This window comes from Ascaphus truei, chromosome 9, assembly GCF_040206685.1.
Source record: "Ascaphus truei isolate aAscTru1 chromosome 9, aAscTru1.hap1, whole genome shotgun sequence".
NCBI classification, from domain to species: Eukaryota; Metazoa; Chordata; class Amphibia; order Anura; family Ascaphidae; genus Ascaphus; species Ascaphus truei.
In genome coordinates this window covers 66,345,854-66,367,826 of record NC_134491.1, presented here as the reverse complement: position 1 = coordinate 66,367,826, position 21,973 = coordinate 66,345,854, and the positions used below count along the sequence as shown (strand labels likewise).

General features: G+C 45.3%; 1 protein-coding gene across 2 annotated transcripts in view; it reads right to left on the bottom strand.

Annotated features, from left to right (window-relative positions):
• The window catches only part of LOC142503184 (monocarboxylate transporter 1-like), a 42,599-nt gene that overhangs the window by 12,457 nt on the left and 8,169 nt on the right, over positions 1–21,973 (bottom strand). For both annotated transcript variants that reach the window (XM_075615287.1, XM_075615288.1), the window contains exon 2: positions 1,775–2,030. In XM_075615287.1, the coding sequence (XP_075471402.1) occupies positions 1,775–1,991 (217 nt within the window). In that variant the 5' untranslated portion in view covers positions 1,992–2,030. The remainder of the gene's footprint in view (positions 1–1,774; positions 2,031–21,973) is intronic.

Genomic DNA, 21,973 nt, shown 5'->3' with positions numbered 1-21,973 from the left:
CTGTGGCATTTTTTATTGAGCATTGCTGTAAGTTTATCCATGGCCATGACCTCGTCTATTCTTCTCAACACAGTGTTTCTCGCTGGGGCTTTGGTGTGTTTCCACGCCGCTGCTATTGAGCATCTGGCTGCGGTTAGGATAGCTGATACTAGTCTACTCAGGGGGGGTGGGGGGGGCAGGTCATCTATAGGTTTGCTCAGCACGAAAGTCAAGGGGTCCAGGGGGAAAAGAAGTCCCGTAGTTTCTTGTAGAAGCTTCTGGATCTTTGTCCAGTACCTCTGAATCTCCGGACATTACCACCAAATGTGGGCCACGCCCCCCTTTTCGCCACATCCCCTCCAGCACAGGTCGGGAGTGCCGGGGAAGATCTGGCTCAGCCTAGCCGGGGTCAGGTACCACTGGAATAGTATTTTATATATGTTCTCTTTTGTCACTGTACAGATTGAGGTCTTTGTGGCCAACTCCCAGATATCCTCCCACTCGTCCATATCTATCTTTACATTGAGGTCCTCTGACCATTTTTGCATATACTTGTGGATTGGGGGGCTGGTTGCCGACTCCATCCCCCTATAGATCTCAGAGATCAGACCTCTCTGGTAGGAGCCCTTGCCGCAAAGGGATTCAAACCTGGTTAATGGGGGGAATTTAGCGTTTGGGGCTAGGGATAGAAGTGCCTAATTTGCAGGAATTTGAACAGATGGAGACCTTGGTGTTTATGTTTGTCGCGGAGTTCTTGGAAGGAGAGGATCTCCTCGTTTTTCAGTAGATCGGCAATCAACCTTATTCCTAGACCTTGGAATTGGTCGAATTATTTTTTGGAACACCCAGGCGGGAAGTGTGGGTTTCCAAAGATGGGGGTAAGTTGGGTTGGGATGGGGTAGCTACCAGGCCATATTTCCCTTTGTTCTTGAGCCAGACATCCCATGTGCATCTCATTGCCCCCAGAGTGAATCGCTGTGGTCCTCCCTCCCTTCCCACAGGAGACCAGAGGTGGACCTGGAGGGTGCCAGGTGCAGCATGTGATTCGATCGCTTTCCTGCTGGATTTTAGAGATGTTTTTTTAACAGGGATAAGTCCCTGTTACAGATGGCAATTAATTTTTTGGGGCTCCAGAAAGTAACTATTTGTGCAAAGACGGAGACAACAAAAAAAGAAGTTGCGGGCATTAAAGTTTCATTGATAAAATTACACTTTGTTTATGAATGCATGAAGTCAAACTTTGTCTGCACTGGTTGTTTTGAAGTGATTGTTCAAAACATTCTCTTGCAGAACATGATCTCTTCATTACAAATACAAGGTGCTATCAGACCAGTGGTTTACAACTTGTTTGGTAAAGGAACCCTATAATTATATTGTGACATTCTGGGGAACCCCAACCGTCTAATAGCGTGTCTGAGATCAGATGCATTGTAGATTCTTCTGTATTTGGTACAATTTTCAAATGATGATGCTATTAGGGACCTATCCGGGTGCTGGTGTCTATGCTCCATCTGTGTTTATCTGTTGTCCATTAACAATTTTCAAATAACCTGAACATTGCAGGGAATCCTCTAGAGACACTCAGGGAACCCAATGACTCCTAGGAACTCTCGTTGGAAACCAATCAATACACCCGCATGGAATTTCCCTTAAAACAAAAAACACTAACGAGCCCACTCAGTAGGACAAACTAGATTACATAAAACATTAAATTACAGGTCATTAATGGGCTAACACTAGTTCTCTTCACCACATTACATGTTACAGCTATGCTATGTTAATGCACCAGGCTTACCTCCACCGTACATAACAGCCAGCATGATGGAAGAAATCCAGGACACTTCACTGCTCGTCGCGCCAAAGATCACCTCTATATCCTTGAAGAACACTGTGATGGATTTTGGGAAGGCATACGAGAAGCCGATGGACACAAATGCCCCTAGGACCACAACCCAGCCCCAGCCCCCTTCTGGCGGGGTGTAACCCACAGGGCCTCCAACTGCTGGTGCCATTTTCCGAAAAACACAGGACCTCTTCTATAGTTCAAAAACCTGAAGGGGAAAAAAATAAAATAAAGTATTAAAAACCAATATATAACAAAATGCCATTATCATATTAGGTCTACATTGGAGAATCTAACCTACTAGCAAACTCCCCCAGAAAGAATACATTAGAATAGACCATTCCCAGTAACAACCCCAAGTACAGCACTTCCATGAAAAGCAGGTCTGCTACAGTTTCAACATTACATTGGCAATTTAAAAGGAAACCTAGGCAGAGAAGTGCTATTCCTAGTCATCATAGGACATTGCTATAAAATTGTACATTTTTTTAAACTTACATTTGCGTAAACAAACTCATAATCTGAGAAAATGGATCGTAATTGAAGGGCGATATTACAAAATGAGGATTATTTCACCAATAAAATTGAGATTTTGCCACTTTAGAGATTCTTGAAGAGTCACATTGAAATGATGCTTCTGCGGAGCACCTCATTACATTGGAGCTACGGAACAATTTTTAAAGCTCTCAAGTCATATCCATTTACAACTCATGGCCTCATACATCAGGCAGGCAGTAAATACACAAGTACACAGTGAAGGCACCAAGTTTAAGTACATGGTCATAATCTGTTTAGAAAACCTAAATATGCCATCCCAGCACATCTGGCACCACACAAAAAGTTTCCCGAGCATCTGAAGTATAATTCACTTTAAATACAACCAAGATAACAAGCTGCTTACATTTGCAGCAACAGGGAATATGTCAACCCGTACTAGAAAGTATGGTATTTTGCTGTAAAGGGTGGTAGTTAAATAGACAAAAGATATACTGGCTGGATGATAAAATGTGTTCCCTTTAAAGCTGCAGGTTAAGCGGTCGTTAAAATAAAAAATCCAATGTGCATCAATACAATGTACACACTGACAAGTGATTAGCCAAGCTGCTGATCAATCCGTTCTGTAATCGATTGCCGAAATTCGGCTGGGGGTTCACTAAATTCATCTTGGGTAATCTGCTGCACTGATTGACAACATTATGTGAGGAAGAGCATGTGACCACGCAGGCACTAGGTTCAAAAAAGTGGTGATGCTGTTTCAGAAGGAAGCGAATTACTTTCTATATGGTTGCTATAGGAACAAGGGTCTGTCATTAGAATACATTAAAATGTTTAATTATTTATTTGAATGCTACAAGTGTTTTCCTATAGTACAGAACCGAATAAAAAAAAAAACAAAAAAAAACCCTATGTAGCATATTGCTTGAACTGCAGTTTTAAGAGTGAGTGATTACAAGGAAATACGTGGCATCATATATTGGGCTGTATCAATGCAAAAGAGTTCAGTCTCACACTAGAAATAAGTGCAGCAGAAGATTGACAGTTTAAATAGTATACAATAATAAATCTTAGTGATGGATGCTTGGACAAGAGTACACACACGCACACACGTAAAGTCCTAGGTAAAATGCTGCCTCTTCATACATGGCTGCAGGTCAGAAGATGCAACTGGCATATGATGCATGGAAGAATGTCTAACCCCGAGGTACAAGCTGAAGGTCATGGCAAGAGAATAAAGCTTGGAGGAGTTAAAAAAAAAAAAAGTTTGACAATAAATGTGTCTCAACCAGGACTCTTGAAGATCACATTACAAAGTCACCTCTGACCACGTTCTTTAAATGACACTGCACTTCTGTCTGGCAACTGACATTACACCAAGTGACAAACCACTAGAAGTCCTGCATTCCGCAGTGTAATACAACTGCTCTAGTGATTAAGATCTTTGTCTTGGCTAGTTTGTGATGAACTAGGATTGGGTGATATTGTGGGGGCGGGCGGGGGACATTTTTAGTTAATGATATGTATTGTGATAGCCAAGAGAAAGAAACCCAGCCAGCGTTGGAAACAGATCCAGGTCATTTACTGTGAAATATATTTCTTCTACTAAAAACATTTTGCATTTATTAAATGCATTTTTGTATAAATTATGAGAACACTTTAAAAAAAATCACATACATTTCACAATAGATGTACTAAAACCCCAGTAAGATCCCATTTTTTTCTCCATTCAAACAATTAATCCCCTCTCCTACACATTTAGGGGTACGGAGAGCTGGAAGCTTTCCAACCTAGTTGGCAAGGACATCCTGCCTGCCATGGCAAAATCCATGATACAGGTCAACAACGTATGCATCACAAACGCAACTCTGCAATATATCGTTTTGTAATATAGATACTGTATTTATTCCATAACAAGGGAGGGTATCGTCCCACCTCGTGCTACCCAAAACAGCTGGCACTGCGGCCCACAACTAGATTTTTAATCGAACCACCAATTCGCCCTCCTTCAGAATTTAACCCTTACCCAACTACAGGGAGTCACTGCAGTCGAGCGCCCATCCTTTAACGCAAGACCTGCTATAAACTCATTCCTGAAGAGGTTAAAAATATAAATAGGAAACGGCACACACAAAACAGAACATTAAATAAAGGTAAAGGGAGGGTGCATACTGTCCAAAAAGATATGGAAAGGAAACACAGGACAGGCACTCCTAAATGCTAAATAGTGACATTTATTTCAGATAGATTAAAGTTATTTTTGTTCAATGTCATATCAGCTGTCCTTAACGGACAATTAGAATGGCACATCTCTATTGTGACGCATGTGGATGTCATTCGCAGGGTGTTTTTGGCGCATATTTTCTTATAAAATGTATGCTTATTCCCTTACACCTTGATAAAGTCCTGTTGGATGACACGCGTTAGACACACCACACAACATTCTGCCAAAGTACTGAGGTGCCCCATGGCACCGAACCTCCCTGGTGTCCACAAGAGCCAACCCACCCACTGTGTGACAGCGCTGCCCACAGTAACTGAAAGTGTTAGTTTGGGCACGTTGTGGAGGTACCTGCCCAGGTGCTCCAGCACCTGGGTATGGCCGAAAAGCAGAAGGGATCCGCTGATCCAGCGTCAGCGAAGCCTCCGCGTGGGGTGAGTTCCATGAGGATGGTCCCACCATGGAGAGTCTCAGATAGTACGGTGGTGGTCTGGTCCCAGAGCACAAGCCGCAAGTCACCGCGTGGCGTCTTCACTGGCACTATACACCAACAGTATGCAGCTACTGGGGAAATGACACTAGCTATGGGTTTCCCTGTAACAGCCACAATCTTATTAGGTGAGTGGGGCCTATTTTGGACCCAAGGGGGTAATCTGGCCTAGTCTGGGGGGCAGACACCCAGACCCTACCTTCCCCCTTCTCTGCCCTGGCTCCAACTGTCAAGGCGAGCTCCTTCGCACCATACTGCCTCTCTCCTCAGTGAATGCAGCAGCCCTATTGGCTGAGCCGTGCCAGGGATCCTGGAAGATGTAGTTCCACTGCGGAGCTATACAGAAGATGGCCGAAACTGCTCGTGCCCATGCGCACCTTCCCAACACGTCTGCAGCAACCTCAGACCCTCTCTGCGCATGCGTGATTTCTACCGCGCATGCGCAGAACATAATGATGACACTCTTATAGGTGTCCGCCTCCAAGCACTGGAGTGCCTCCTCCGCCGCCCACCTCCATCCCTGGCGAAAACCGCACTGGCTGCAAGTTCCCCTCTCGCAGTGGAGGTAAGGGGGCTAAAGGGAGAACCAAGGGGACCTGGCTACAAATTTATAGAATATTTTTATTACGCTGTTCTTCTTGATATATAGATTACCCTTATTAATGGATATGCCATTAACTATTAATAGTAGAGGGGCGATTAAGAGTTTCTCTATAGTAGATCGCAGATGTGACTTGTACACTATGTCTATTCTATACAGTATGTATTTGATTTATTGTTGCATTTATGTATATTGCATTATTATATTAATTTGGTGTAGTCGTGATGTTTCACGTGTATATTTTGATTATTCATAAATATCTGACACCAACCTATTCATTGGAATAATATTTGCCAGCTAAACAGCTGATCGGAATGTTATGTTATTTTATTTTCAACCAATCATGGATCCAATAGGGATAAAGAATGGGGGTGTTCGAGGCATTCATCATTCCCTGATAAAGTGGCGTGAAGTACGCCACAAACCACATAGGATAGGTTATTGCCTCATTGATTTTAATACATTGTATCACCATATTGTTATTGTCTCGTCCCCATGACTGTTTGAGCTTGCAAGGATTAAATATCCTCAGTGGAGGACCAACACCGCCCGTTATGATTGTCGGAGTGGGTGGTCTGTTGGAGAAGCCTGACACCTGGGCGCATCAGTACACTGTTCTTACACATTGTAACTCTTTATGGACAATTATAGGGACAAGGTTCTCTTTTGCTGCCAGAGTCCTTGGATTTCAACAGCTGATCAGACGCCGGTTGATTCTCCCGAATCCCACAGTGGACAGGCAGATTGTCATATGCTTTTAAACTATATTTTAGTATTTTCAATACTTACCCCTTTTTCTGCAAATACATTTATATTATCTACTACACAAGTGGTTGTGTGCTCTTTTATTGTGTGTTAAACGTTCAACATTTCCATTGTAACCAAGAGCATCAAGTTGTTTCTCCCTCCTCCCCACCCACCCTCCCAAAAAAAAAAAAAAAATGATGTCTGATCATACATGTGCGCAAATAAATTAAAAGCAAAACTGAATACTTTGATTGCACCATGTGTTATAGAAGAGCTGGACATAATCTTGTAGGCATCACTCCAGTATTTAAGCAAGTCAGGCTATAAGTAGGTGCCAGAAGAATACCGCGAGGAATGATTAGGGAAATTATAACGTTCGTGAACATTAAGTGTTATGAGCTGTAAATGTGTTTTTTTGCAGCATAGACCTCCTATAAATAAAATGCAACATGAAACAGCAAGTGCTGAGCAGGATGGCATCAGAGCAAATGCTTTCCAGATTGCTCAAAATGGCACCTACAGGAGCATGGGGGACAGGGGGGGGGGGGGAGAGAAGAGAAAGAGTGACACGATCTACAATGGGGCTGGCAGGAATTTAGTGAGTACTCCCATTGCGGGGGTTACACAATGTGCATATTTATATAGCACTTTACAATTCACGGGACATAACACAAATGGGAAGAAGTGCTTCAGACATAACAGTAGGAAAAGAAGTCCCTGAGAGTTTATAATGTAAGTGAGGCTCTATCTAATCCAGCAACAAACTGCAAAGCACTGCAAAGGGAGTTAGAAAATTGTCAACATAACTTTTTTTGCACACAACTGCCCTCACTACTACCCCCCACCCCCCCACAAGACCCCTACCCCCCCAGACCCCAACACCCCCCCCCATCCCCAACCCTGAATAGTCCCTAGCATTGCAATGCAGCAAAACATTGACAAGGAAAAGGCACACCTCTGCTGTTTTATCTGCACACACTCACCTCAACAGCTTCATGCAACACTATCTACCGCTGTGATAATGAATCTGCTGTTCTCAACTTTGTTCTTTGTGGCCTCATGGAAAGGTTTCTCTATCCACTACAAACTTTTCCCATCTGCCCCACACCCAACATCACCATACACCCTGGATTACGCAAAAGCCTTGCACTATCTACTGAACGTTGGTGGAGAACTCTGAAAACCAGCACACCAACCACTGCTCACTCTAATGGCAAACATCACAAATGTACAACTTGCAAATAAATGAGTAGTTATATTCCTACTATTACTCTTTAGCAGGTGATATTGAACTTAACCCAGGCCCTCCCTTTTCAATTGTCCCATACCCCTGGGAATACCCCCTTCAAATCCCAAAAAGATCGTCGCCCATATAAAATATCCGGAGCCTGTTGCGCAAACTGGATGAACTAAAAGCATGGTGCCTTGTGCATAAACCCAAAGCCATCGTTCTCACAGAAACATGGCTAACCCCTAAAACCCTCGATGCTGATATTTGCATTCAGGGATACTCCATCTCTAGGAAACAAAATCGGTTAATAAGAGGGGTGTTATGTTATATTGCAGACACCTTACACTGTTAAATTGCCCCCTCAAGCCAACCCTCCTTAGAAAAAGGGAGTCAGATTTTGCCAACTAGGATTTCAAAGCTCGTCTTTGTTGCTGGCATCTACCTAGGGTGACCAGATGTCCCAGTTTAGCTGGGACAGTCACAGTTTTTAGGGCTGTGGCCCAACTTTTTCAGGTGCTGTCCTGTTTTTTTGGCCACTCCTATCGTGCGCCAACTGCAGATGTGCGAAGAGCGCATGCCAACCATGCATGTGCAGTTAGCACTTGCCGGCTGCTTTTGTGCATGCACTATCAGTACTTGCCGACTACGCACGTGTGACTGGCAAGCTCCAACCGCGCATCCGTATGAGCAGCCGACAACTGCCTATCGCGCATGTGCGGTCGGCAAGCGCTCTTCGCGTGTGCAGTCGGTGCTTGCCAACTGCACAAACGTGACATTTGTCCCGGTTTTTGCCAGGACATATATGGTCACCCTACATCTACCGCCCCCCTAAAGTCCCTGACCGATACCCAGTTTTTGGCTCCATTTCCTCTCTGAATAAGAAGTGAGCTGCTAGTTCTTGGGGATTTTTGTACAATTGGTTCTACAAAAAAAAAAAAAAAAATACATTTTAAAACCCCACAATATCCAGATAGAACTCAAGTCAGTTAACCTAACGCAACTCATGTCCCAACCCACACGGGCAAGCCCGACATCTCAAAACCACTCCTTGCTAGACTGGATTCTCTCCTCAAATCCCAGCAGAATCCAATCCTCTGGCATCCTTCCTGACATTGTCACCATGCAATAGTGTACTGTGTAAGGAAAATTAAGCCACCACAATCAAGACCTAAAGTTCTCACTAGATCATTTAGAAACTTTAACCCACAGTTTCTGGCTGACTTTACCAACTGCCCTTGGCACAGACTAGGATTAATTCCCAACCCAGATTCTGCGCTCAACTATATCCAATCTCTTTAAAATACTAAAATGTGATACCCATGCTCCACTATGCAGAATAAGAGTACAGGGGGCCAACTGTACATGGGTTACAACTGACCTTAAAGCACCATCAGTTTAGGGATGCCTTGTGGAAAAGCTAGAGTAACTGTTACTACCAAGGATCTTAACTACAGATGCCTGAGAATATGTACACAAGGCAAACAAGACATGCAAAAAGCACAATATTACTTAGACAATCTTCACCAGAATAAAATCAAACCCAGCTAACTTCTGGAAGGTCAACATATTCCAGCCTTCTAACCATCAACCACCAAGTAATATCACTGGAGGATATTACTCTGACAAATCCCACTGACATTGCATTAAATGATTACTTTGTGTGGTGTGCTACTAACTTAGTGAAACGCAACATTAACCTCATTCTGAACATCACACACCAACCACCCGATTTCAACAAATCTTAAGTTCCAAAGACTTGATGCCCCAGCCATTGCCAAACCACTTGCTTCCATAGTCAACTCCATTCTGTCTGCAGGCCATATCTCCAAGACCTGGAAAATTGCCACAGTTGTCCCAATCTTCAAAGTGGGGACAAAAACCACTGTCTCAAATTACAGGCCAAGCTCTCTTCTCCCAATACTAGCCAAAGTCATGGAAAAAAAATAAATGTATCCACTCCCAATTAAGTGATTACTATACCAAGACAAATTCCAATCTAGCTTTCGCCCCAAGCACTCCACAGTAACTACCCAACTCACTGGTGCAATATTCCTAGATTTTGCAAGCGCTTTTGATACTGTTGATCATGTTATCTTTCTTAACAAACCCCAGTGCTCTGGAATAGGGAAGCATGCTTTTAACTGGTTTCATTCCTACCCATCAAGTAGATACCAACATGTGTCTCTCTCAGGCTCCAACTCCAACCCCTTGATATCATTTGGTGTCCCACGAGGCTCTGTTCTGGGGCCCCTACTCTTCAGTGTTCATCAATGATCTTCCTACAGCTTGTAAGGGAGCTTCAATACACATGTATACAGATGACAACCACGACTTGAAAATTGGATTTCCCAAAACTAACAATGGTATTTGGGACCAAGGCTCAACTTTGAAAGCTTCCAATGACTAAGCTCCAGATCAGAAGCAACACTAATACCACCTCAACTCATGTTACTAGTTTTAACTTGGTCATATGGTTTGACTCCCATTTAACATTTGGGGTGCACATTGATACCCTGACATCCAAAACCTATGGCAACCTAGGTGTACTTTACAGTAAAAATCCTCTCCAAGTCTGCTGGTCAGAAAGAATATCGCACAGCAGATGCCAATGATCGACTATGGGGACATAGTATACAGCTCGGCACCTCAAACCCGCCTTCACAAAAACTTGACACCCTCTACAATTCAATATGCTGTTTTGTTCTCCAAAACAACTACAACACACATCACTGTGAAATGCTCAAAGAACTAGATTGGTCATCACTAGAGTCTAGGCACAAAGTTAATCTTTCCTTCAAATACGTTATGGACAAGCTACACGTCTATCTGAACAAGCACCTCACCCCTACCACATGCAGCACTTATCACCCGAGATCTGACTCCAAAAGACTGTTCATGGTCCCAAGGTTCAGCAAAGTATCTGGCCACTCCTCTTACCGTGCACCCCAAAACTGGAAGAATCTACCAGAGACTCACAGCCACCACCAGTCCAAGTTCTTTCAAAACTTAAGATGTCTCACATTTTAGTCTGGTCTGTAACCAACAAAATATATAATCCCTAACTAAGCATGCAACGTATACCATGTTCACTTATATTAACAATGTATTTGTCATTATAACTGTGCCAAGGACATACTTGAAAGTGAGAGGCAACTCAAATGTATTACTTCCTGGTAAAACATATAAATACGTGTATTTTTAGTCCTGCTAAACAATAGATTGAGTGGTTGGCTGGTCCCCTTATGCAGGAAGTAGAAGTGAAGAGTTTTACACAGTAAAGCATGTTAATTTCCTACCTATTAAATCAATGTGGACACAACAATGAGCCTTTAATGGTACAATAAGTCAGTGCCATGACAACATCCACAGAGTAAAATTTAGACAGGAGAAAGTGACCCAGTAATAACTAATGATCTTTGTTACATTGTCAGCTTGCCTCCAATGTATGCAGTCCCAGCCCATGACTAAGGCCACGCTTAGTGCGGCGACAGCACGTTGTTGTAACAAGAAATATCAAATTTAAATATTACTTCCAGCGATTGCGACCAAGCCGCCGCACTTACTATAAGGGCACACGACAGCGTTAATGAATTGGTTTTGGGGAGATGTTGGCACCAAAGCTGCGTCCATACAGCTTTCATGGAGGCTTGTGCATCCGTGACGTCACCAGTGTGAAGCAGGGGGGGGGGGGGGGGGGGGGCGTTTTTTGGACATGCTAGAAGTGCCATCTGGGGGCGTGTCTGACGTCACGAGCTGGTTCGCCCTCATTGGGCGAATCGCTCATGTGACCTGCCCATCGTGAAACCAGTTTTAACGGATTCCTCGCACAACACGTGCCCTTTCTGCTGTCGTCCGCAGTCAATGGGCGCGATCAATGCCTTAAGGCAATGTGATCGCGCTATGCCGGCAGCATGGACTGCGCCTCCAAGCATGACATCTAGTGGCAAGTTTCTGCAACCAGAGGCAAGCCAACGCACTTGTTAAAACAAGTTTATATACATTGTGCCATTGGTTCCTTAGAAAGACTGAATCCTCCTTCTAGTAACTTGTGAAATTGTAATGTTTTCCCCTGGGGAAATATTTAATGCAAGTACTTTTGTTTGTCTAGTGGCATAATTACTTTGCCTGCAAAGAACAGAGCAAGTGGAAAACTCCACCCTCTTCCACAAAAGCCATGAATGTATGAGCCTCCGAGACATTTGGGAGAGGTTTATTTTTTGTTACGACTACGCATTTCTTTGACACTGGCTGTGCTCACAAAGCCATGCAATACAACAGGCAAAAGCTAAAAGGGATCAGTGCTGTACATTAATGTCCAAGCAGGAAAAAAAAATAAAAAAATTTAAAAAAAGTGTCACAGCTCATTTGCATATAATTACCCAGAATCTCTGGGTGCAGTGGAAGCCTTTTATGAAAAGAGATAATGGGGAAAGGCAGGTTGCATACATTGAGCAAGTATTTCATATAAATAAAAACACAATTATAATGCCAGATTGGTCTTGCTGTGTAGTAATACAAGTGTAGTAATTCAGTACTCATTGAGTTAAGACACTATGTAAACATCTTGCTGCTGAGACATCCATGGGTGCAGCTACTCTGATGATTCAGCAGAATAGACACTGTACATGCAGTTCCAAAATAAGCTGTGCATTAAGTCTTGTATTCATATACAGTAGTTAGAAGTGGGGGGGGGGGGGGGGGAGAGACCCAAACCACACCCACACCCCCACAAGTGTTGTAATCTTGCCACTGAATCCACACTGGATTGTCTTGAACGGAATTAGACCACGGTCAGCACCAACAACGTGGCAGTCCCTGTCTGGCACAGAGCCTCAACCCTTCCTTTCCAGTCTGTATAAGATGCCACAAGCAAATTATTCCGGAAGCTTCATTCCCATGATACTTGGAGAAAATCAGCCATGGCACAAATGGTCAGTGTAGATGCATTGCCCTAAAAAACATCCCAAGAGAGCTCTAGTACAGAAAAACAAAACTTCTATTATATATCACCACCTCTAGAAAGACCAATCCCCTCTGGAAGCAGAAGGGTTCATTCTGTGATTAATCAAACCACTGATTTTCTAAGCTCTACAGGGCAATTACTTCAATTTATTGTCTACCATGATGCAATTATTTAGATAAACTCCCTGTAAATTATCTGTGTAAATCCCTGCCATAAAAAAATAAAACACACTACACACCTTTAAAAATACGTGACAGAATAAAAGAGTTTGTGGGCTTTGATCATTGTACATGTGCAAATCAGGGCACCTGTATTTACTTTAGTACATAGCGCAGAAAATTGCAGGGATCCCTTTAGGGATGCCCAGGGCTCCTAGGAGCGCCTATACCCATTAATACACTAACTTACTGCATGTTCACATCAGTTTCAGTTAGCAGGTTAATCTACATGTTTGCGATATGTACAGTGGGGATTAAAGAACATCAGCTCAAACTGGCAGAGGGAACTATTGATGTAAAAAAAGTGTTAATAACTTTGTTTCAAGGTATGCCTCGTCTTACTACTTAATCCCTAAAAAGTGCTTGCCAAGCTATACAGGCATTTGCATTTTAAAACAAATATTCTTCGCAACGTTTCTTAGAAACTGTTGTGAAGTCCAATGGAAAAGGCTTTGTTCTGTAGCTACAAAGCAGCAATGTTACTTGACACCGCTGTCCATTTATGTGAATGGCTGTTGATAGTGCTACGTGTCAGACGTGCTTGGGAGTTTAAGAATCGGGGTTGGCAGTAATTGGGTCCTCTATTCAGGAACTTGTGGCTACTGTTCGCAGCAATTACAGAGCCAGGAATGTAGCAGGAAAAAAGATTTCCCAGTGACGCCACTATTACCCAGAAGAGAAGCAAGTTAGTCACACAGGCTGTTAGACATGGTTGTACCGGATCTGTACAAAACTGGTCTGAAGAATTCTGTGCCAGCTGGATGGTGTACACAGACCATCTGAGAAGCCCCAAGTACTATACAAGAGCAGATTGCGCTGCAAAAATGTCTATTTGTGTTATGCTTCATTAATACATAACTTTACAACGGTTATTGCCACCTTCACATTGAACATCAGAGCCCCGAAATAAGTAACCCCTTTGCTGCCAAAAGAGCCAGCAACATGTGGCAAGGTTAGATTTACAGGTTGGGGAAAAAAAATTAAAAAGTCAAACTTGTACTTTCAAATTCAAGGGCTGTGCTCATTAGAGATGGAGGGCTGAGTATCAAACGTGGTCTGTTACATGTACCCAAACCTTGGGGTTCAGGGTCCACCAGTCACAGAAAATGCAAAGGTGAGGAGATTCAGAATGAGCTGCATGTACACACGCCTCCGTCACACCTCCCCCCCCCCATATCTCACTGCAGACCGGGGATCAGAGCTGCACGCACTGACAGCCTGGCAGGTGCGCATGCAGCGCAAGACAGCGGGGGCCGTAGCCTTAAGCTTTCCATTTTCCAGCACAGGCCGGTACCATGAAGTAGAATGCTAAACACTTTCCCTGTGTATCCCAAAATGTGAGTGTCTGGAGACTGACCCTTTTCCAGGACTCGAAGACATCTCCACTTCCCATGATGGCTCCAAGACTGCGTTACCCTCTCCAGTGCACATTACAGTCCTGCCCCAATGTCACTGCCATTCAAATCCTGGAACTACCATTTTTATTTCAACACAAACATTTGCAAAAAGGTATAAGAATCACCTGGTCTTGCTCACACCCAGAAAGCCATCAACAACCATTCACTTAAATGGTCACTAGCAACAACTAGCTGACACTTTGTCACATGTAGGAGAAATCCAAAATTCTAAAGGATTCAGTCACTAATGTAGACTTCTTCCTCCTTGGTATGTGTAGTGAAGACACTATGGTAAGTGTTCTGGATCGACCTAGTACTGTTGAATGTGAATGCAATAATTTTCTACACTATTTAAAATTAAAAATAAGTGTGGGTATGAAATCCACTGCAACGAGAGGGAGTCTACATCAGCAATGACACTATATTAGTAAGCTTGGATGTAGAAGGCCTCTATACTAGTATCCAGCATAGGTCCTGTCTGGCAGCTATAGCCCACTGCCTATCTACAAGGGGGCAATGGCATGAGACGCAATGCCTTTGTATTAAAACTGCTAGAATTTGTTTACTAAAAATTGCTCTTTATAACAAAGTCTTCCAAATACAAGGCACTGCGATGGGGACAGAGTGCACACCATCCTACGCCAACCTTTATCTAGGCTGGTGGGAGGCACAGGTGGTGTTAACTGAACCAGAACAATTTACCACCCACATTGATCTGTGGGTGAGGTTCATTGACTACGTGCGGCCTCTTTGGCATGGTCCACTAGATCTACGGAAATAATTTATTAATCTATTAAACATCTACAATTTAACTCTTACACACAATGAGCAGAGCATCTGCTTCCTTGACCTCAGAATATCGCAAGGAAAGGATGGGGCTTTAGAGACAATTTATTGGAAACCCACAGCTACAAATAGTATCCTGCAAGCCACTACCCTAGGGCACTAGTGCAAGGATACCGGTCAATTTTACTCAAGAGAAATTGCAGTAGCAACTGCAAATTTGAAAAACAAGCAGTTCTAATGACAACGGTTTTTAGACCGAGGCTACAGCAAAGAGACAGTTAAAACAGCGTATAAGAAAAATAATGGGAAAAAGCAGGCACTAGAAACAAAAAATGAAAGATAACCAAGAGAGCGTGTGCCCATTAAAATGAATTTAATGGAAACTACAAAAAACGGCTACATTACGGGGTACACAGACCCCCACCAACGCATTTCAAGCGTAAGCTCTCTCAAGGTGACTTGAGAGCTTACGCTCGAAACGCATTGGTGGGGGTCTGTGTACCCCGTAATGTAGCAGTTTTTTGTAGTTTCCATTAAATTCATTTTAATAGGCACACGCTCTCTTGGTTCTTACATTTTTTGTTTCCTGAGTTTCTAGTGCCTGCTTTTTCCCATTATTTTTCTTGCAATTACCTCAGAAAAAACGGAAGCACACCCCCTGCTGTGGATGAAGATTGGACAATCTCAAGGACATCTACAACTCAGAGTTATTTATATCACCTGCTTATTCTCCATTCCAATAATATATGTTGGGTCACTTTATTGTGAGGTCTCTTACTATAGTGCTCGTGGGGACCCTAGCCCACTAGTCGGATTACAATGGAGTAGTGATTACAATATTATTGTTCTACATGTTATGGGTTGATATCCCTTACTCATTCAGGGGGTTCACACTTCAGGAATCTTCAATCAAAAAATTTGATCTTTATTGTGGTTTCTTTTAGTACCATATTGAGGCTTTTTTTTCCTGAGCACCACACATTTGCTTTTTTCTTAAACCAGCGTATAAACCATCTAAATACATGCCACGCTTGCACCTTCTAAAGGATAAAATCTAGGACTCAGAACAAAACGTGATATCAATAAAACATATCTACAGAACAGACAATGGCACATAGCTAGAGACATTTTACAACGCCATTGGCATATAGTTAAGGCCAACATCGACTTAGGTGTACACACACACAATAAATAAAATAAACCCCCCCTCCCACCCCTACCCAATCCATGGCGATTAGACGAGCCAGAAATATGTGCGATGCTCTGGTTCAGTCACTTCTCTGAACCACCAGCTTGTCATTGGTTAGCGTAAAAACCAATAGGTACATATACCTGCCAGAGATGCAAGGCATATAGACATATCAAGATCACAAAGGAGTTCAATAGCTGGGACAATTTCAAGACATTCCAAATACATAAATTTATTAAAAAGTCTTATCCCAGGGGTTATTTACTTGGGGGTCTGTACCTATGGACAGTAGTATGTGGTGAAAACAAGGAGATTATTCAAACAGCGAATCCTTGAACATATAGGTAATAAAGTGGACACACCAGTGGCCAGATGTGAATTTATGCCATAATGGCAATAAAAGCGCCATAAAATTTTCATTGGCATTGACCAACATTCACCTGGCCTGTGGAAGGCTAACTGGGACGAGGACCTCTTGGGGCAGAGGTGGGGGGTAGAAAACAAATAAGTGGCCACATCTATTCCCTGAAGACCCTTTCACCAGGTGGACTAAATGAGGGCTGTGTTTACACCCTTTATCTAGTCAATACTAATACTGTAGCCGTTTTGCCCTAATACTACAGTACAGTGTTACTTCAATACCATCTACACTGTCTCAACCCTGCGCTTATCAGGAACTCTGCCTAGACAGTACCTCAGAGACAATGCGAGGTCCTGTTTTTATCTTGCGAGCCTTGTAAATGGATATTAACCTAAAATCTTGTTTCTCAATTAATACAACATTTTAATTAGTGGTTTTCTGGAATCCACTTTGCTATTATGGATTACATCCAACAGTCCAGCGGTTGATTTAGTCTCTATATATTGAGGCACTGCTGATCTATCCAAAAACGTAATACATTCTCTATTACCCATCATTACCTATGAAGATCATTCAGGTATTCAACAAGCACGGACTTTATGCTTATGCTCTACTTACCATTATCCTGGTTTACAGTGCTAGTGACCAACATTGCAGCAGTTTACAGGGCATCCTAATGAATATACATTGCACTGATGTATGTGAATAAATGGACATGTAGAGTCTGCATAATGATTTTATTGTTATTATTTGATAGTGGTTTTGATTTGAACCTTAGGTTTACTTATCATCCTATGTATTGGTGGAGACACTTCCTGTAGCATAGGGGGTTCATCAAGTGTTAACAGGACGCATGAATCGATTAGCGCAACGCTATACAAGCCCATATAGATAAAATGGGACACCCCCTATACATGCCTTGAGAAAGTGTCTTTACGCTTGGAACTTTACAAGCAACATTGTTGCAAGTTACTGCCCATGCACCATGTGTTGCTCTTGTGCTAGCGACCCGACTGTCTATTAGGAGCGATTTGACTTTATCACCACTTTATCCACGCTACTGGCAGACATCCTAGTTTTGTAGAAGTTGTATATACATTACATTTCAAGTTTGGTAGTATTGAGCCCGTTTTCACCGTCAGTCTATCAACCAGAGCACCTCTTATTAGGAAGAACAGGGTACTGATCCCTACATCACATAGTCTTTCCTAATGTGCGCTGGCTGCTCTAGCCGATTCTACTGTTCAATTAAGGTGGGCAATTATTGCTACCGCCAAGTACCTCATAATAGCTACCAGACCGGTGCGACTGGAGTCAATGTGCCGACTCACGAGCCTGCCTTACCTTCAGTGAAAGAATCCTTGCACTATACAGCAGAGGGCATTTACATTTGCACACTTCCTTGCTCCGTTTACACACTTTATATACAGGCATACCCCACATTAACGTACGCAATGGGTCCCGGAGCATGTATGTAAAGCGAAAATGTACTTAAAGTGAAGCACTACCTTTTTTTCCCCACTTATCGATGCATGTACTGTACTGCAATCGCCATACCACGTGCATAACTGATGTAAATAACGCATCTGTAACAGGCTCTATAGTCTCCCCGCTTGCGCACCAGCTTTGGTACAGGTAGGGAGCCGGTATTACCTTTCAGGACATGCTGGCAGGCGCATGCATGAGCTGCCGTTTGCCTATTGGGCGATATGTCCTTACTTGCGAGTGTACTTAAAGTGAGTGTCCTTAAACCAGGGTATGCCTGTACTGGTACTCTCAATACAGTACTGTTGCACCCATTCGATCATTCAGCGGGTAGCCAGTATACCTTTTTTGCTCTGTATCAGTGTGTCAGACCAGGCAAGCGTATACAAGTTATACTAGAAGCAAGGGTCCTGCTCGAATGATCTGGGAGATGGCCACATGGGTGGGACCTCTTCAGTGATAGTGGTTACTAAGCTACACTCCTTATTTACCTCAACGAGAGCAGTGAATATCAAAGCCACACTGAGTAGTGTAAAAAATTATTGCATCTGTAGCCAACAGTCCTAGGTTGATCCAGAACCTTAGCGTTTCCACTTATCTACTATATATTTGTGAAAGCACTGTATGTCTGCGTCCCTAGCGGCAATCTCATTGGTCCCTTGGCCCGCCCGCCCCCGCACATCTCATTGGCCTGAGGCGGAGAGGCGGAGTGACGGGCACATCACACACACACACACGTGTGTAGGGGGGTTGTTACCTACATTAGCGGGGCTCACAATGTTAGCAGCACCCGCGCGCACCTCCTCCTCTCCCTGTGTCTCCCGCGCTTTCACCCCGCCCCCCCCTCGGCGCCGCTACAGTCAGCGGGACACACACACTATTATTACCCCATCAGCGCCCCCCCACCCAGTGTCAGCGGCCGTGCGAGAACCCCCCTCTATATCTCCCACCTCTCCCCCCCCCCACACATATACATGCCCCCCTCCCCGGCGCTACAACTCACCCCTTCCCCGGCGGGGGAACAGCCAGTGGCCAGGCAGGCTGCCTCGCGGCGCCGAGTACCAAGATGGCGGCGCCCGGGACACAGCGGGGGGAGCGGCCACAACACGCTGCCTCCCGCCTCAGATCCACGTGGGACCTGCCGGACGGGTGAGTGAGCGGCCTTCACCTCCCCACACCCCCTTTCACCTCCCCTCACTCCACTTCTCCTCCCTTCCACCCCCTTCACCTCCCCTCCCTTCCACCTCCCCATTCACCTCCCCATTCACCCCCCCTCCACCTCCCCATTCACCCCCCCCCTCACCCTCTTCACCTCCCCTCCACACCTCCCCTCCACCTCCACCTCCCCCTCCCCTCCACCTCCCCTCCTTCACCTCCCCCCCCCTCTTCACCTCCCCCCCCCTCCTCCTCTCCACCCCTCCCCTCCACACCCCCCCCTCCAACCCCCTCCACCCCCCTTCCACCCCCCCCTTCACCTCCCTTCCACCCCCCTTCACCTCCCCCCCCTCCCCCCCGCCTCCCCCCTTCCCACCACCTCACCCCTCCTTCCCACCACCTCACCCCTCCTTCCCACCACCTCACCCCCCCTTTCCCACACCTCCTCCCCCCCCCTTCCCACCACCCTCACCCCCCCTCCCCACCACCTCCTCCCCCCCCCTCCCCACCACCTCCTCCCCCCCCCCTTCCCACCACCCTCCCCCCCCCCTTCCCACCACCTCCTCCCCCCCCCCTTCCCACCACCTCCTCCCCCCCCCCTTCCCACCACCTCCTCCCCCCCCCCCTTCCCACCACCTCCTCCCCCCCCCCTTCCCACCACCCTCCTCCCCCCCCCCCTTCCCACCACCTCCTCCCCCCCCCCCCCTTCCCACCACCTCCTCCCCCCCCCCCCTTCCCACCACCTCCTCCCCCCCCCCCCCTTCCCACCACCTCCTCCCCCCCCCCCCCTTCCCACCACCTCCTCCCCCCCCCCCTTCCCACCACCTCCTCCCCCCCCCCCTTCCCACCACCTCCTCCCCCCCCCCTTCCCACCACCTCCTCCCCCCCCCCCTTCCCACCACCTCCTCCCCCCCCCCTTCCCACCACCTCCTCCCCCCCCCCTTCCCACCACCTCCTCCCCCCCCCCTTCCCACCACCTCCTCCCCCCCCCTTCCCACCACCTCCTCCCCCCCCCTTCCCACCACCTCCTCCCCCCCCCTTCCCACCACCTCCTCCCCCCCCCCCTTCCCACCACCTCCTCCCCCCCCCCTTCCCACCACCTCCTCCCCCACCACCTCCCCCCCCCCACCACCTCCCCCCCCCCCCTTCCCACCACCTCCCCCCCCCCCCCTTCCCACCACCTCCCCCCCCCCCCCTTCCCACCACCTCCCCCCCCCCCCCCTTACTGAAACTAGACAGCATAAAAGGCAGGAGTTTGCAAAGATAGCATACACTGCATCTTTCTATACTTTAAACCCAAAGGGGAAAAAAAAATCTGCATGCATGGCATATTCCCATTCATGTACTGTTAGCAGTGAGATCCGAATTTATACGAGCGAGAGCCTTTAGTTTAAAGTATGTAATAATGTGAGCCATCGCACTGGCGAGTATCCATCTATTGTAATAATGCACATCATTTTACACTAGGCAAGACCCTCTGAAATTAAATGTGCATAATTGTTCCCGTTTAAGATAATTTAATGACTATATAGAGTTATGGCCAGTAAAACAGAACAAAGGCAGGCAGATCTTATCAGGAGGTATTCAACATCCAGCCTAAGATTATAGTCAACGTGCACTCATCGCACCGTGAGCGATGTGAATACAGATGCAAGTGATTGGGGATGAGTGGCGGACGCGTCACGAGGCTGGTTTGCCATGATTGGCTGAACCATGCAGGTGATGCGGTGGTCAATTGAAAATACATAATTTTTGTCTTTTCAAAACATGATTGTGCCATGTCCTGCGCACGCACTAGGGGCGGCTCAGGCATTCTGCAATTTGTGGCTGCTCCCCGCAGGGACTATAATCTTAGGATATTTGAATGAGTGAGGTCAAAACAATGTGAAAAGGGCTCAAAGTTTTACACAAGATCAGAGGCTATAATTCTACTTCTGATTTTTCCCAGGGTGAGGGGGGGGGAGAAGAGATAATAGAAATGGACAATGCTGAAATTCCCAATTCATTGGTTTACTTTGGAGAGACACACCCTCCACTACGATTTGCTCAACTATCTTAAGTATTAGCAGGAATGGGGTAAAATATATATTTGACCAGATCCTAATTTATGAACACTTGAATTATAAATTCACAGGGTAGTGTACAATATTCGGTACCTTCAACTGTGCATTTAGATTAGCCATGAAATCAATGCCTCTATAGCAAGCTGGAACATTGTCACCATCGCTTTGCCATGACCAAATGACTGCTGGCATTTATACGCAATGGGAACCTCCGCTTCAAGGAGAAGGCAGGTTTTGGGGTAAGGCGGTAAGCTTAGGCACCTACCTTTGTAGCCATGCAGTCGGTCCCGGTGGAGGGGCGTGTCTAACTGGAGGTTAAATATTCTCATCTTCCAGGACTACAGGCTTTGAAAACACTCACTCCAGTCGTGTTATGCTGTATAACTAAACAAGATTCTACATTTTATTTTTCTGGCGAGTTAAAGGCTTCCGCTTTCTCATAGGCAATATCGCTGCATATTTATAACCAAATGGGAATGTGAACAAAGTGCCCAGAATACGTACGGTTTCCTCTAAGTCAGGGGTGCGAGATTCTTATGGAGGGGCTTAGAGGCCCCATGTGTTTCCCAAAAAGGCATTTAAATGAAGTTCCGGGGGACTGGTGAAGGTAGCAAATGACGCCATGGCAATGTGACGTCAATGCCGGAGCCAAGGTAAGAGGGGGAGGGGGAACAGGGAGAGAAGATAAATAGTGCACCCTGTCAAGTCTTTGTTCTGCTACTTTGCTTCCTTAAAACATGTTGATCTTT